At 47.8% G+C, this 16,500-nt stretch overlaps 1 protein-coding gene and 1 non-coding gene across 19 annotated transcripts in view; both read right to left on the reverse strand.

Annotated features, from left to right (window-relative positions):
- The window catches only part of ARSG (arylsulfatase G), a 146,846-nt gene that overhangs the window by 89,787 nt on the left and 40,559 nt on the right, over positions 1 to 16,500 (reverse strand). For 17 of the 18 annotated variants that reach the window (XM_032617943.1, XM_032617935.1, XM_032617924.1 and 14 more), the window contains exon 2: positions 4,924 to 5,595. In XM_032617943.1, coding sequence (XP_032473834.1) covers positions 4,924 to 5,141 — 218 coding nt within the window. In that variant the 5' untranslated portion in view covers positions 5,142 to 5,595. Of the gene's footprint in view, positions 1 to 4,923; positions 5,596 to 15,224; positions 16,108 to 16,500 lie in introns of those variants that run through there. The other variant, XM_032617928.1, reaches the window with a different exon arrangement.
- TRNAE-CUC lies at positions 6,126 to 6,198 on the reverse strand. Its single transcript has one exon. It is a non-coding gene; the product is annotated as a tRNA-Glu (tRNA).

Here is a 16,500-nt window from a genome sequence, read left to right on the forward strand (position 1 = left end):
AGGATGTGACATTGGAGCCGAGACTGACCGGCCACTCAGAGCCTGAGGGGAGAGCTTGACAGGAAGAGGGAAGGAACAGCCAGTGCAAAGGCCATGAGGCAGACGGAACGTGGGGAGGGGCTTGGAGATGCAGTCAGAGCCAGCACGGGGGAGATCGCAGGCGTCTGCAGCCTTGGCAACCACACATTCTCGGCCGGTGGAGCCTCCTGTCCAACAGCTGCATCGATGACTGACACCTCGACCACATCTCTCGGTTGCCTCTTCCACCTTCACGGCACAGAGGTCCTTTGTCAGCTCCAGAGGGACGAGAACTATCGAGACTCTAATCTGCACCTCCTTCGACCGCCTCCTTCCCTCTTCGTGGTAAAGCCAGCCCAGGCCTTGAAGGACACTCTTGGCAAATTCACCTCTACTTCCCAGCCCTTAACGATAAGGCTCTAGAGTGAGAGCACGTTGATTCAGCCACTCGCTAACTCTGGGCGAGTCACACCTTGATTTCCTCACCTGTGAAAGAAGAGAAGCGTCAGGTGGTGGCACGAGGTGAACGGGGCGATGCCCAGAGCCTGGTGCCTTGCAAGCACTGGTAAGGCTTAGTTACTGTCACAGCTGTGGGGTTGGTTCACATACAGCTGTTGGCCCGGCGTGCACCGGCCACGTAGAGGTTTACTGGGGTTTGTCCCTGGACCCCGTTCCTCATTCCGTGAGTTATATCACTTAGACCTTTCCGTAGGCAGAGTAGCAAATTCACACTGACAATTCAGATGGATAGTGCTTTCTCATAACAGTAACAAAAATAACCAGAGCTAACATTTATCTGCGTCTGTGGTGTGCCAGGCTCTGTGCTAATGCTTACATAGCTAATTCTTCATTTAACCCTCACAACATCCTATGAGGTGGGTGCTGCCATTGCCCCCCTGCAGAAGATGACAGCAAACCTCCGAGGAATGAGGTGGCCCGTCCCGGGCCATACAGGTGGAAATAGTAGAGCTGGGACTTGAACCCAAGCCATGCGGCACCAGAGCCTGCCCTCTTAGGCAGGATGCTTAATCTTCAAGGCAACAAGCATCTCACGAGTAGGTGCTGCGTTTCAGACTACACTAGGAGCAGAGGCACAGATATGTGTAGTAGAATGGCTAATTATAGTATTATGGGTATAGTACAAATTATATGTGTAGCAGTAATGTCTCTGGGTTGAATCGTGTCCCCCCAGATTTCATGTCATTCCAGAACCCGTGAATGTGACTTTATTTGGAAATAGGGTCTTTTCAGACGTAATCAAGTTGAGATGAGGTCATACTGGATTAAGATGGGCCTTAACGCCAATGACTGGTGTCCTTACAAGAAGAGGGAGGTTTAGACACACACGCAGGAGGTATGTGAACTGTGGAGGTGGACGGTGCAGGGCTGAGGCTGCAAACCAAGGGCTGCTGGCAGAGTCACCAGAAACAGGAGAGACGCCTGGGACGTCTCCCCTCCGGAGCCTCCAGCAGGACCAGCCCCGCCCGTGCCTCGATTTAGCACTTCCCGCCTCTCAACTCTGAGAGGATAAATATGACTAGTGGCCTATTTGAGGCCACTCATTTTTCTTATAAGTCTAGTTGATTGACTATGTTGTGCTAGTTTCAGGTGTACAGCAAAATGATTCAGTTATACATATATATATTCTTTTTCATATTCTTTTCCATCATGGTTTATCCCAGGATATTGAATACAGTTCCCTGTGCTCTACAGTAGGACCTTGCTGTCTATCCATCCTATATATAATAGTTCGCATCTGCTCATCCCAACTCCAAATCCATCCCTCCCCCACCTCCCCTCCCCCTTGGCAACCACAAGTCTGTTCTCTACGTCTGTGAGTCTGTTCATAAGTTCATTTGTGTCATATTTTCGATCCCACGTATAAGTGACAGCATATAGTATTTGTGTTTCTCTGTCTGGCTTACTTCACTTAGTATGATCATCTCTAGGTCCATCCATGTTGCTGTAAATGGCACTATTTCATTCTTTTTTTTTTTTTTTTTTCCCACACGTGGGAACTAAGATCCCACATGTGCAGCATGTGGGATCTTAGTTCCCCGACAAGGGATCGAACCCGCACCCCCTGCAGTGGGAGCACGGAATCTTAACCACTGGACCGCTAGGGAAGTCCCAATATTTCATTCTTTTTCACGCAGGCCACCTGATCTGTAGTAATTTGCTGCGGCAGCCAAGCACACTAATAAAAGGGAGACAATAGAAAAGATAGTTTCTCAAGTCACCCTTAGCCCCTGTTTGGCAATAAGCGTTCTTTCTGAAAGTCATGGTTCCCCACTGGTGGTGAGTAGGCAGCGAAAAGCCCGTGATGAATCAATCCCTGGCCTCACAGGAAGCTTGCTTTCCTGTCAACAAAGCACAGAGTGAAAAGCCGTCAACCTTGGGCCAGAGGGCTGTCTGCCTGGCCACTGTCACAAGGCTCCGAAGGAGAGAATATTTTCATCCAAGGGAGGAAAAAGTAGCAGAGCCCACCCAACTGTATTTGCCTCTGGTCCCCGAGATGCCCCTTCCACTCAGGCTGACAGCGTGCTGGCGGGGACAGCTCATAAGAAGAACCCCGAGGCTCACAAATCTCGGTTTAAATAATGGGCCAGATATTTCCCCACAAACCCTCGACACGAAAAGCAGAAGTTCTTAAGCACTTGGCAACCCAGTTCCTTTTGAGGACCTGTTAAATGCTCTGCATTAACTCTCAACCCGAGGGAGAAAAAAAAAAATCTGACATGCAAAATTTGGGGTGACATTTCAAAGCACCCTGAACTCCTGAAGCCCATTTACTGATGAACAAATACTTCTGAATGGCCCACTAGGTGCCGGGCACCGTGTTAGGAATACAAGGGTGGAAGAAGAGACAAGGCATTTTTCTTCCTGAAGCCCAGAGCTAGAAGGGCAGTGTATAATTTCCTGTGGCTGCCATAACAAACTACCAGAAGCTGGTGGCTTAACAATGATAGAAATGTATTCTCTCACAATTCAGGAGGCGAGAAGTCTGAAACCAAGATGGCAGCAGGGTTGGTTCCTTCCGGAGGCTCAGAGGAAGAGTCCGTTCCAGGCCTCCCTCCAGCTCCCGGTGGTGTCTTTGGCTTGCAGGCACACCACCCCATCCTCTGCCCCCATCTTCACGTTACCTTCTCTGCTGCATGGCCCTCTATGTCCCCTCCTCTTTTTACAAGGACACCGGTCGTTGGATTTAGGACCACTCTAAATCAGGTAGTATATCACAGAGGTCTTTAACTAATGACATTTGCAAGGACCCTATTTCCAAATAAGGTCATGTTCTGAGGCTCTGCGTAGACATGAATTTGGGGGTGACGCTACTGAACCCAACACAGGTGGTTAAGCAGTCACCATGGAGAGCAGCAAAGGTAGACCTGAGGCATCCAAGAAAGGGTTCCTGAGGACCTCATGTGGAATTAGGAACCGGATGGTGAGTAGAAACTAAAACAGGAGTAGTGGAAAGTGCATCAAGAAGAACTAATCACTATACGTATCAAGGCGATAGCTAACCAACAAGGACCTAGTGTACAGCACAGGGAACTCTGCTCACATTCTGTAAGAACCTGTGCAGGAAAAGTCTGAAAAAGAATGGCTATACGTATAACTGAATCACTTTGCTGCACACCTGAAATTAACACCACATTGTAAATCAACTATACTCTAATATAAAATAAAAATTAAACTTAAAAAAGAAGAAGAAGAAGAACTAATCACATAGGTGAGGCCCAAACAGAGGGAGGCAACCGCTGAAGAAGCGTTCAGACAGGAGGGGCCGTGCAGAGGACCGGTGCAGAGGATGGGCCAGGCTTGAACACTGCTCTTCGGAGTTTGGATTTTGTTCTTAGGGTCACCAAATGCCTCTGAAGGATTGGAAGCAGAGAAGTGCTTCTAGAAAGTTCACCTTGGCTGAGGTGAGGAGGATGGATTGGAGAGGGTGAGACCGGACGCAGGGACACCAAGGGTCACTATCTCAGGGGAAAGCTCCCGGCTTAAGGATGCAAGTGGCTGAAACTCCAGAGACACCCCATGTGTTGTCCTAACAGCTGGTTGGGATGATTCCCACGGAGCCAACAGGAGGGGTTTAACCCAGGCAGGTGGGATCTGAGCGGGCCAGTCAGATCAACGTCAGCCCAAGAAGAAAACCGATCTAAAATATTCATAAAATTTTGGCCAGTTCAGATATACACCTCCTCCCCTTTTGTGGTCCCTTAGTGTTAAGTGCACCAGTAAGTCCTGTCCGCTCACAGATAAGTAAGTCCTTTGGCCTTCATGTGCCCCACTGACTTTCAGTCACTCTTCAAGGGCACCTTCTCCCTTAAACCCCCAGGCTGGGGTCCATGCCCTCCCCACAGACTCCAAAAATTCCTGATGCAGCCTCTCGGACTCAATTGTAATCTGTACTTTCCTTTCAACCTGTCTCCACTACGAGAGCTTGAGGGCAAGGATTGTTATTTGTTCACCTTTGTGTTCCCAGCTCCTAATACACACACACACACACACACACACACACACACACACACACACACACACACAGAGACACTCACACAATAAGCAAGCGTTATCAGAATTCACTGGCAGTCCAGCAGTTAGGACTCAGCGCTCTCACTGCCGGGGCCCCAGGTTCGATCCCTGACCAGGGAACTAAGATCCCAACAAGCCGTGCAGCATGGCCAAAAAAAGAACAGTTATCGTATGGACAGATGGATGGATGGATGCATGGATGGATGGACTCCTGCACGATGCTGTACTGGCTTCAAACCAAATTCATCAATCAATTAATTAAATCAACATGGACCCATCAATTGCTCTTTAAGTGCTCTATGCGGCCCCCTCCCCCCAAAAGAGTCAGGATGAAATATCCAAAGAGATGCCGGCTTGACGTCTCAGACTCACCTCATTCCTTCTGCAGCCATCTTATCAAGGTTGGCAGTGTCCTTCGTTTCTGCCCAGTTTGCTCCCAGGTCACCCCACCCCATGTCATCTGCCAAAATGATCACGAAATTCGGTTTCTGTTCTCTTGTTTCCCCACTGAAGCTAAAATCCACGAGAGGATAAAGACATCCCAGGAAACTCACCCCCACCAACAAAACCTTTAGGAAAGGGCAGGCCATGGCGATCAGGGGAGGTTTCCAACTGTGTGCAGTGATGCAGTGGTGGAGTTTCCAAGAAGATGCTGGTGGTGATGGTGGTGGTGGTGATGCCTACAGGGATGGTGGGCGCTACAGAAATGAGGCCCGCGTCTGGAATCCTAATTCACGAGAGTCGGGAAACTCACAACCCTGAACTTGACTTTCTCCAGCGCAGCCCCGTAAGGTGACGGGTCGTGTGCAGCAATCAGACCTCAGTGTCAACAACTGCTCCCTGGCCACTTAGGAGGTGACCCCTCTGTGCTCAGAGATGTGAGAGCCGGAGCTCAAGCCTTGCATCTACTCGGGGCTCCAGCTGACGAGTGCGGGATAAGTTTTCACATCTGCAGAACACCTGGACGGTCTAGAAGCCACAGTCAGTCCCAGTCGAGTTTCTGAGTTCCAGATGGTTGAAGGCTTCATGTGTCTGTAAGGTTTCCTGAAAGAACAGAAATTGACGAGAAAACAGAGTTGAAACTGCCGGTGCAGCTGTGTTTTACTCAGTAGCTTAGGAAATAATCACTTTTCCATGCCGACAGATGTTCTCCTTCTTATTCGACTACTGAACGGGTTCATCGCTTTCTCCACCGGAGAAAGAGTGATGCTAATATTTGCAATAGACCTACAATTACAGGGTTGGAAGCAACAGTAGAGATGATCTCTCATAACCCGCTCACCGTATAGAGGAGCATATACCGAGGCCCCGTGTTCCGGGTGGAGGGGCAAAGGGACCGGCACCGCAGCACTCTGTGAAATCCCAGCGCACCCCACCTCCTGCCTCACGGTGCTTCTCTGATCCACAAGAAATTCCCAAACTAAGCGCGACCTTGTCAAAACCCACAGGGATCCTAGAAGAAAGGGTGAGACCCTTATTACCTTACTACCAAGACATGATTCTTTCTAACAGTCATGCTGTAAACTAGCATTTCTATATAAAATTCTTTTTCTTTCTTTTTGGTCGCACCTTAGTTCCCTGGCCAGGGATTGAACCTGGGCCCTCGGCAGTGAGAGTGCCGAGTCCTAACCACTGGACCGCCAGGGAATTCGTCAATAAAGGAGCAGTCTGTTTTTGTTTTTGCTTTTTTGCCACACCGTGTGGCATGAGGGATCTTAGTACCTGTACCAGGATTTGAACACAGGCCCCTTGCAGTGGGAGCTCGGAGTCTTAAACACTGGACCACCAGCGAAGTCCCTCTATATAAAATTCTTGATAGAAATTAATTGGGAAGAAAAGGAAAGAAAAAAAATCAGTTAATGGTAGAATCTAGGTGGACAGTCTAGGGAGCTCACTGCAGAACTCTTTCCATTTTGCTGTATGTTTGAAATGTTTCATAATAAAATGTTAGGGAAAAATGTCCAAAAAATGTTTAACGGAAATGTGTCCCTTTACATCTTGACAATGTAATTTTTAATAAGAAAATCTTAAGACATGCTCAACCGGTGCTTTTCACATTTAGATGTACATACAAATCAGCTGGAGATTTTATTAAAATGTAGATTCAGTAGGTGAGGCTGGGACCTGGGGTCTGTATTTCTAACGTAGCCGTGAGATCACATTTTGAGTAGCAAGATGCTTCGTTAAAAATATCCAGATTCTGGTCCGAGAAGAAAACTAACGTAACTGGAGGTGATTAACCTGACTGATACTTAACCTAACTAGAGACCTAACTAGAGATGATTCAGCTTCAGTGGAAAAACACAAAACAATAAATCAGGTTGAGTTCTGAAAGACAGAAATGGAAGTTATGCTTTCAACTGCAGGTTGCAAATGGAAACACAGAATAACTAAAACCGTATTTTACCCCCAGTTCACCTAAAAGCCCTAAACTGACTAGGCTAGTAAGGAGACAGAGACTTGAAATTCTGGATCAGATTTTAAAAACCTCCGTGGAACACCCAACCCATTAAAGGAGAACCAAGTTATTATAATATACAAAGATGCGGGACTTCCCTGGTGGTGCAGTGGTTAAGACTCCGCACTCCCAATGCAGGGGGCCCAGGTTCAATCCCCAGTCAGGGATCTAGATCCCACATGCATGCTGCAACTAAGAGTTCGCATGCCACAACTCAGGAGCCCGCCAGCCGCAACTAAGGAGCCCGCCTGCCGCAACTAAGACGCAGCACAACCAAATAAATAAATAAATGAACAGTCACATTCTTCAAAAAATAACAGTAATACTAATATATAAAGGTGCTAGTAGGGCTGGGGTTATGACAGATGCCGTTTCCAGTTGTGTATCCCTGCCCTTGAGGAAGGAATGCACAGCCGACCAAGCCGGCCAGCCAACCCAGATGGATGGGAGTGGTTGGAGGTATGTAAGTTCTGGAAGACCCAGATAAACTCAAGGATAGGCAGCTATGCACTTAATCAAAATAAAAGGAATTCCGAGTCAACAGTCATGGTCATCTGGAGGGCAATGAATCAATTGTTCAGCAACGCGAATTCTTCTGTTTTCCAAAAGGAAAGTTATTATTTCAAACTCAATTAGATTCAACTGGTATTTGTTGATCTTGAGGCCCCAAAGACTTCTCCCTTTCTAGAAGAAAGAGGCTTTGCACAAGCAGGGTGCCTAACAAACACTTGTTGACCTGCCTTATTCTACTGGCTTCTGACCATGAGCAACAGTTGCAGGAAGCTTTCCTTCCTAAAGCTACTTAGCTTGGAACACTAGAGCCTCCTCACTCTTCACCCATAATCCACTTCAGAATGACCCAACACAAAACGCCCCGGGGGGGGGAGAAGAAAACCACTTGAGAAGGAAGTTAAAATTAAGGTGGGAACATAAGTAAACAGATTGTTTTTCTTAAGAATTCTGTGGATAAAACATTCCTCTGAGGTTTTCAAAGAGAATCATTAATACTTAAAATTTTTATGGCATGGAAATAAGCTAATTTAGCCAGTACACCATTGCCCTAGCCTTCACGCCCACACCTCCAGGGAGACATTTAATCCTTTCCCCACTTATTGTTTTTAACTAAAGGGAAAAAGCAAGTCAGACATTCAAAGAATGGACTTCAAGCCACGGACCTTGATTAAGATCCAAGCTGACATTATGGAAAACAGTATGGAGGTTCCTCAAATTAAAACTAGATCAAACATATGATCCAGCAATCCCACTTCTGGGTATACATCCAAAGGAAGTGAAATTAATATCTTGAAGAGCTACTGGCACCCCCATGTTTATTGTAGCATTATTCACAATAGCCCAAGTACCCAGTAATGGGTGAATAGGTAAAGAAAATGTGCTGTGTGCATTGTACACACATAATGGAATTATTGGGCCTTTAAAAAGAAGGAAATTCTTCTCCATTCGTAACAACCTGGATGAACCTGGCGGATACTGTGTGAGGTGAAACAAGCCAGGCACAGAAAGACAAATACCACATGACCTCACTCACATGTGGAATCTAAAAAAGCAGAGCTCACAAGAGCAGAGAGGAGAACGATGGTTGCCAGGGGCTGGGGGGTGGGGGAGATGGAAGGGAGTTTGTCAACGTACAAACAACCAGTTACGTAGAATCAATCCCTTCTGGGACTTCCCTGGCGGTCCAGTGGCTAAGACGCCGCTTCCAATGCAAGGGGCCCAGGTTCGATCCCTGGTCAGGGAACTAGATCCCACATGCCTGCCACAACTAAAGATCCCACGTGTCGCAACGAAGATCTCACGCGGGGCAACAAAGATCCCACGTGCCGCAACTAAGACCTGGCACAGCCAAATAAGTAAATAAATATTAAAAAAAAAAAAGAATCAATCACTTCTGAGGATCTAATGTATAGCACAGTGACTAGAGTTTGTAAAACTGTATTACGTAGTTGAAATTTTGCAAAGAAAGCAGATCTTCAATGTTTCCACCACCAAAAAAATGTATAAGGTAACCATGTACGGTGACGGGTGTGTTAAATTAGCTTGATTGTGGTCATTTTATAATGTGTATGTATATCAAAACATCACGTTGTATATAATTTTTATTTGTCGATCCTACTTCAATAAGGCTGGGTCGTTGTGCTTTTTTTTTTAAAAGATCCAAGATCTTTTTTAAAGCTCTTTTTTTAAAGACTACCGGCTCAGTGTCTTATCTGAATTTACTCTCCCAAACTTTCTTTACACGTCACACTCCCCATCTCAGAAGGGAGAGTGGGGACTTCCCTGGGGGTCCAGTGGTTAAGAATCTGCCTTCCAATGCAGGGGACACGGGTTCGATCCCTGGTCGGGGAACTAAGATCCCACAAGCCACAGGGCGACTAGGCCCATGTGCCACAACTAGAGAGCCCGCGCGCTGCAACTAAGACCCGACACAGCCAAATAAATAAAAGAAGGGAGAGTGGACACAGGCAAGGAGCACTCCTGGGGGCTTAGGAAGAAGGGGGAGCATTTGACAAATAAAGCCTTTGCCCCTCCTTCCACTGGGCTGGAAGGTAATCAACCACCTTACTCAACGTGCACGCCCAAGGAAGGGCCATCTGAGCTGACTGGGATAGATTTTGCTGAGCACAGCACCAACCCCGCCCGTGTCCTCAGGAGCTCCGGCTGCCAATCAGCTCTGCGATGGTCTGTGCTCTTTTCCACGACCCCGCCGTAAAGCAAGGCCGCTGGGCCTGCTAACGTCTGGCCTCCCTTTGGGTTCCGGGCTTGCTGATGGGGAAGGGTACTCATCACGGAAACGACTCACAGGCGGGGCTGTGGGCCTTGGAAAGGAGGAGCTGCCCTGAAGATGTGCTCTGCAGGCTGCACACCCGGGCCGGCTGCCCATCACCTGACCCTGGCTCCCCGTGGGCCCCCCGTGGCCAAGCAGCCCGCAAGAGTGCCTTGCAAACAGCTGAAGCAACAAGACAGTCGAGCAGACCTTTCTGGCAGAGGGCTCTGTTGGTTTTCCAAAGACAAAGCTTCGGATGAGCTAAGGCCAAGAAAGACAAAGGCGCAGAGGGAGTGTGATCTCTGGTTGCAGAGTTCTGTGGTTTCACCCGCCCAGTCGGACCACGGTCACTGGGGGCGCTGGCTGCAGCCAGGAGTCACGCGGGGGTCCCAGGGCACCAGCTGCCCACGTCTGTCAGAAATGATTCCCCCCCCCCCCCACAAACCCCGTGCCTTCAGTGATCCATCCGGCGAATGGGGACCGAGGCACAGGTCTCGATCTGGGCGCTGTGCGTTCAGCAGTGAATGACACACAGACCCCACTGCCCTCCTGCCACTTACCTGCTGGGGGGAGGAGGGGAAGACGTGGACCCAGGAAACGCATCAGGGAGAAAATCACCACAGGAAGGGGACTGGGGAGAGCGAGCCAGTGAGCAGGGGCGAGTTAAAGGAGAAGGGCGGGGACCACCTCACTGACAAGGTGATCTTTCTAGGTGGATCCAGGAGAGAAGGGGAGGAAGCTCTGCGGCTCTGGGAGGTTCAGTCGGGAAGGGATGCCGCGGGCAGAGAACCCAGCAGGGCGCAGGGCTGGGGCACGTGAGGGCAGCCGAGAAGCCGCAGGAGAAGCCTCGGAGTGAGGAAGGGCGAGGATTAGTTGGAATCGGGAGGAAGACAGCCTCTCCTGAGCCAGAGGATTCAGGCAAGAGCACCAAGCTCTGACTTTCAACGTAACAGAATCCCTCTGGCTGCTCTACTGAGAGATTAAGAGTCCATTGTCACAGTCCAGGTGAGTCCAGGTGAGCCCAGGTGAGTCCAGGTGAGAGACAGTGCTGGAGTGAGGCAAGCCAAGCGCCCAGGGCGCAAAACTTAAGGAGGTGGCGCTGCAGCTCAGGTGCCCTGACCGCAAGCACAGCCCTGCCGGTGAGCACCTCCTTAAATTTTGCCTCGCCCTCATCCAAGCCCAAGGGCAGAGGAAAATCCAGTTACCTTGGCGGCCAACATCAGATGGTCATTTAACATCTATGTGTAATAAACATCCTCAAGGCCCCTTCCCTTTGCCTCTAGACCCCAACATGTCAGCTTGGGGCTGGCCCAACTCAGGAAGATTTCTTAGAGCGTACGCGCGGGGTCGCAGTCTTAGCCCAACAGGGGATGCACAGGACATCTGTTTTCTGTCATCTTTTTTCTTTTCATTTTATTGAGATATCTTTGACGTACAGCACCTGTGTAAGTCTAACGCACGCAGCGTAATGACTTGACACACATATATTGTGAAACGATGACCACAGTAAATTTAGTTACCAGCCATCATCTCATAGAGACTCAAGAAAATGAGAGACAGAGAAGAAAAACAAATGCTTTTTCCCTGTAGTGAGAACTTTGAGAATCTACTCTCCTAACAACTTGCAAATATTCCACACGGCAGGTTCACTATAGTCACCCTGTTGTACAGTACATCCCCTGACTCATTTATCTTCTAACTGGAGCAAAAGAAATCTTTCAGTACCTCCATCCAAACTGGGAGAGCAATTCCACTTAGATAATTTTTTTTAAAATGTTAAGCTTGAAGACCTATAGCCACACCCTGTTGGGAATATCAACCTCTGTGACCCCAGGGATGCCAGGAAACTCATCCACAGGAACAGATGACATCCTGCCTGGCTTTAGGCTGGAACCACTTGTTGGGACTGACCCAGAAGGAAGCCATGTGGCAAGAGCCAACTTGGGAAATCAGAGGTGACATCACACCACGCATCTAAAACTCAGTAGCCCTGCAGAAATTACATCTGGGTCCTTGAACACGGGTCAGAAAAACAGAGAGAGCAGGTGGGTCTCTGAATAACATCCTTCCTATAAAACTCCATCCTCCACTTGAGAAGAAAAATCATGAGGGGTGGGATCCAATGAAAAGGGCTTACAGTCAATTACCTGAAATCCACTCCCTTAAAGCCTGTTTGCCAAATGTCTAAGGACTTTTTACAAAGCGGTGTTTATTATTAAACTTTTTGTTATGAAAGTTGTCAAAATACAGAAGTTGAGAAACTCACACATACCTACCCAACATCTAGATTCAACAATTGTCAACACAGGGCCAGTCTGGTTTTACCCGTCTCCCCTCCTACTTGTCTTTCCCTCATCCTCCACTTATACTGGATTACTTGGAAACAAATCTCAGATATCATGCAACTTCATCAACAAACATTTCTATGTAGCTCTCTAAATTATAAGAATTATTTTAAAATATAATCACAGGGACTTCCCTGGCGGTCCAGTGGGTAAAACTTTGCCTTCCAATGCAGGGGGTGCAGTTTCAATCCCTGGTCAGGGAGCTAAGATCCCATATGCCTCGCGACCAAAAAACCAAGACATAAAGCAGAAGCAATATTGTAACAAATTCAATAAAGGCTTTAAAAAAATTCAAAAATTAAAAAATAAAATAAAGTATAATTGCAATTCTAGTAAAGCCCCCCTTTTTTAAATAAACCATCATTTGTTAGTATCATCAAAAATCTGATTGGGGCTTCTCTGGTGGCACAGTGGTCTAAGAATCTGCCTGTCAGTGCAGGGGACACGGGTTCGAGCCCTGGTCCGGGAAGATTCCACATGCCGCGGAGCAACTAAGCCCGTGCGCCACAACTACTGAAGCCCGTGTGCCTAGAGCCTGTGCTCCACAACAAGAGAAGCCACCACAAGGAGAAGCCCGTGCACCACAATGAAGGGTAGCCCCTGCTCACCGCGACTAGAGAAAGCCCACGCACAGCAACAAAGACCCAACACAGCCAAAAATAAATAAATAAATAAATTTGTGAAGAAAGAAAAAGAAGACTGATTGGGGTTCATGTGTCAAAGCTTCATTTTTTCCTGTCTCATTTTTGCATGAGAAGAGGGAAAACTTTCTCTTAAACGCTACCTACTGTCTCTTCTGTTTTTGCAGATTTATCCTTTCCCCAGATCTGTTGCACCTCTGCAATGAAATATGTCAGGTTCCATTATGGACTGAATGCTGGTGTCCTTTCCAAGTTCCTGTGTTGGAGCCTTACCCCTCAGTAGGGTAGTATTTGGAGATGGGCCTTTGGAAGACAGTCAGGGTTAGAGGAGGTCACTGAGGGGGCAGCCCTCACGATGGGATTAGTGCCCTTATTTGAAGAGACAGGGGAGAGCTCTCTCTCTTCTCTCTCTCTTCTCTCTCTCTCTCTCTCTCTCTCTCTCTCCTCCCCAAGAACCAAATCAGCCGGCATCTTGATCTTAGACTTCCCAGCCTCCAGAACTGTGAGAAACAAAGTTCTGTGTGTAAGCCCCCATTCTGTGGTATTTTGCTATGGCAGCCCAAGCCTGATAAGAGAGATTCGAACTAAGTTTGTTTTTTTTTAAATAAATTTATTTATTTGTTTATGTTTGGCTGCGTTGGGTCTTTGTTGCTGCGTGCGGGCTTTCTCTAGCTGCGGCGAGAGGGGGCTACTCTTCGTTGCGGTGCGCGGGCTTCTCATTGCAGTGGCTTCTCTTGTTGCGGAGCACAGGCCCTAGGTGTGCGGGCTTCAGTAGTTGTGGCACACGGGCTCAGCAGTTGTGGCGCACGGGCTTATTTGCTCCGCTGCATGTGGGATCTTCCCGGACCAGGGCTCGAACCTGTGTCCCTTGCACTGGTGGGTGGATTCTTAACCACTGCGCCACCAGGGAAGTCCTTGAGCTAAGTTTTATCTGAGAACCTCTGCGGCTGAAGCAGGGGCAGAAGTAAGGATAAGACCAAAACTTGGGGGAAAAAAAACGCTTAATTCAGGGAATTCCCTGGCAGTCCAGTGGTCCGGTGGTTAGGACTCTGTGCTCTCACTGCCATGGGCCGGGGTTCGATCCCCAGTTGGGGAACTAAGATCCCGCAAGCCGTGCGGTCTGGCCAAAAAAAAAAAAAAAAAGCTCAATTCAGTGAAGTAGTTACTTGGCAAATCTGCTTTTTGGAGAATTGGCTTTGGGGATGTGATGGCCTGTCTGCAGAAGAATATGTGTCCAGGATGCAGAAGAGTCATTTCCTAGCTGTGTGACTTTGGATAGGTTGTGGAATTTCTCTGGGCCTCAGTTTCCCCACTTACCTGAAAAACAGCCATAGAAAAGTTCCTCCACCCCAAACCCAGCATGAGGATGAAATAACCCAACACGAGTGCCTGCTCCCAATAAGTGCTCAGAGATGTGGACTCTTATTCTCCCCTCTCTCAACTGGCTTGAGGATAAGGAGATAACAGACATGAGAATGCTCTGAAAAAGTACCATATGCAAAGTCAGAGCGTTACTACAATTAATATTAAGCAAAACTGTTCCAAGTTAGTTGGTGAGACCAGACGCCCTCCAGCTCTTGGCTGACTCTTGGTCGTAACTGTCTGTCAGCATTCTTGGCTGTTGGATTCTGAACCCAGAAAAGGTAAAAGATACAAACACCATGGTTACAACAAGGCCAAAGGGAAGGTGAAGAGTCATCCTGATTTGCATTTTCAAAGCTCCAAACTATAGTTCCTGCTCACACAGTCCCATGGTTGTCGGTGCTGTTTTGGGAAAACCTGAGCTGGGTCCTTCTGTCCCGGGCAGACTCTGGTGACACCTAGCATGGTCCTTGGAGTACACTGCCTACCAGCAAACCTGGTTCTGGACAGCGTAGCAGTACGAGGTCAAGACGTAGAGGGGCTGTGAGGGAAACCGTCCTTTGCTGATGCTGCCAGTTGAAAGTGGGAATTACGTAACACCATTTGCAGCCACATGGACGGACCTAGAGACTGTCATCCTGCGTGAAGTAAGCCAGACAGAGCGAGACAAATACCACATGATATCGCTTATATGTGAAATCTAAAAAAAAAAAGGGGTACAAATGAACTTACCCATAACACAGAAATAGAGTCACACGCGTAGAAAACAAACTCATGGTTACCAGGGTAACAGGGGAAGGGATAAACTGGGAGATTGGGATTGACATATACACACTACTATATATAAAACAGATAACTAATAAGGACCTACTGTACGGCACCGGGAACTCTACTCAATGCTCTATAACGGCCTATATGGGAAAAGAATCCGAAAAAGCACAGATATATGTATAGGTACAACAGATTCACTTTGCTGTACATCTGAAACTAACACAACATTGTAAATCAACTATACTCCCATAAAAATTTTTTTAAGAAGAAAGTGGGAATTACATTTTAATATCAGAAACACCCAAAAGGATTACCTGTCCACGACACTGAGCTAACTGCTCCGACAAGAAAACACCACAACTCTAAGGTGTGAATTCCACGAGGGAAGGGATGTCTATCTGCTTCACACACTGTATAATCCGGTTACCCAACCCAGGAAGCGCTCAGCCCATATTTGCCAAATGAGCGCCTCTGACCTGAACCACTACGGCCGAGCCTCCATTCCACCCTGAAAACTCAGCTTCATCTCGTCACTTCCCTAAATTCAGATGACCTTTCTCAGTTCCCCTGCCTCTGAGATTCTCACTTGCAAAAGTGCCCTTGCTGACGTGCCGCTTTAGGTGACAATCACATATGTGTCCTCTCTTCTAAACTGGAGTAAACACTTTGAGAGTAAGGACCACATCCTCCGAGGTGTGGTTTTGTGGCCTGGGAAACTACTGCATTCGCCAGTGCGCATGAGTGGGCTGTGTGAGCAGAGGCTGTCCGGACAGAGGAGCAATGGACGTGGGCTGGAAGGACGGACGGATGTTGCCTGTACCCAGCCCCGACCCAGATCCCTACTAAGCATCTGAGCTCAACACAGAGGCCAGAGCCCTCCACCGACCACAGCAGGGCAGTGTCCCTCCTTGCCTCAAACGCCTAACACAGTCCTGGAGCATCCTTCTAGCTTCTTTGCCTCATCCCGCTAGCCACCTGGAAATGCATGGATGCACTGCTCTGACAGGGTTAAAATAGAAGCTTGACGGTGTGTATTGTTCCAGGGAGCAGCCGGACAGGCTGTGCGTGTTTAGACAAGATGGGGAAAGCTAGCTTCTCCCTTTAGGCAAGAAACATAGCAGGAGAGCAGGTTTTCATTCCTTGGACTTTGAGGAACATGATGGGTGGGACGTCAACAATTATCCAAAGGAAGTCTGGTTTGGTGGGGACAAAACCCAGTGGTCCCACACCCAGCACTTTCCAAAACTTCATGACTCACGACCGTGCCATGAGTCTAATATGACATGTATTTGTTCCTGAAAGCAATGTGATTAAAATTACTTGGTTCCGAGAATTTTAATTTTTGTTTTGTTCTGTTTTTAGGACTCTTGCAACAGGCTTGAGATCATTTATAGAGGCCTCCTCAAGGCCATTGTTCTCTCATTTTTTTTCTTTATAAGCAGTGAGAAGATGACAAAACTACAGGAGCAGTAAACAATGGAGACAAAAAAGGACAAATGTCAGTGTTAACATCCAAGTAAAAGTTACTCCAGAGTGAACGCAATGCACACAGTGATACATCAACACTGCCCAGAATGGTAACCAGGCGTG

Source organism: Phocoena sinus, chromosome 20 (assembly GCF_008692025.1).
Source record: "Phocoena sinus isolate mPhoSin1 chromosome 20, mPhoSin1.pri, whole genome shotgun sequence".
In the NCBI taxonomy this organism is placed as follows: Eukaryota; Metazoa; Chordata; class Mammalia; order Artiodactyla; family Phocoenidae; genus Phocoena; species Phocoena sinus.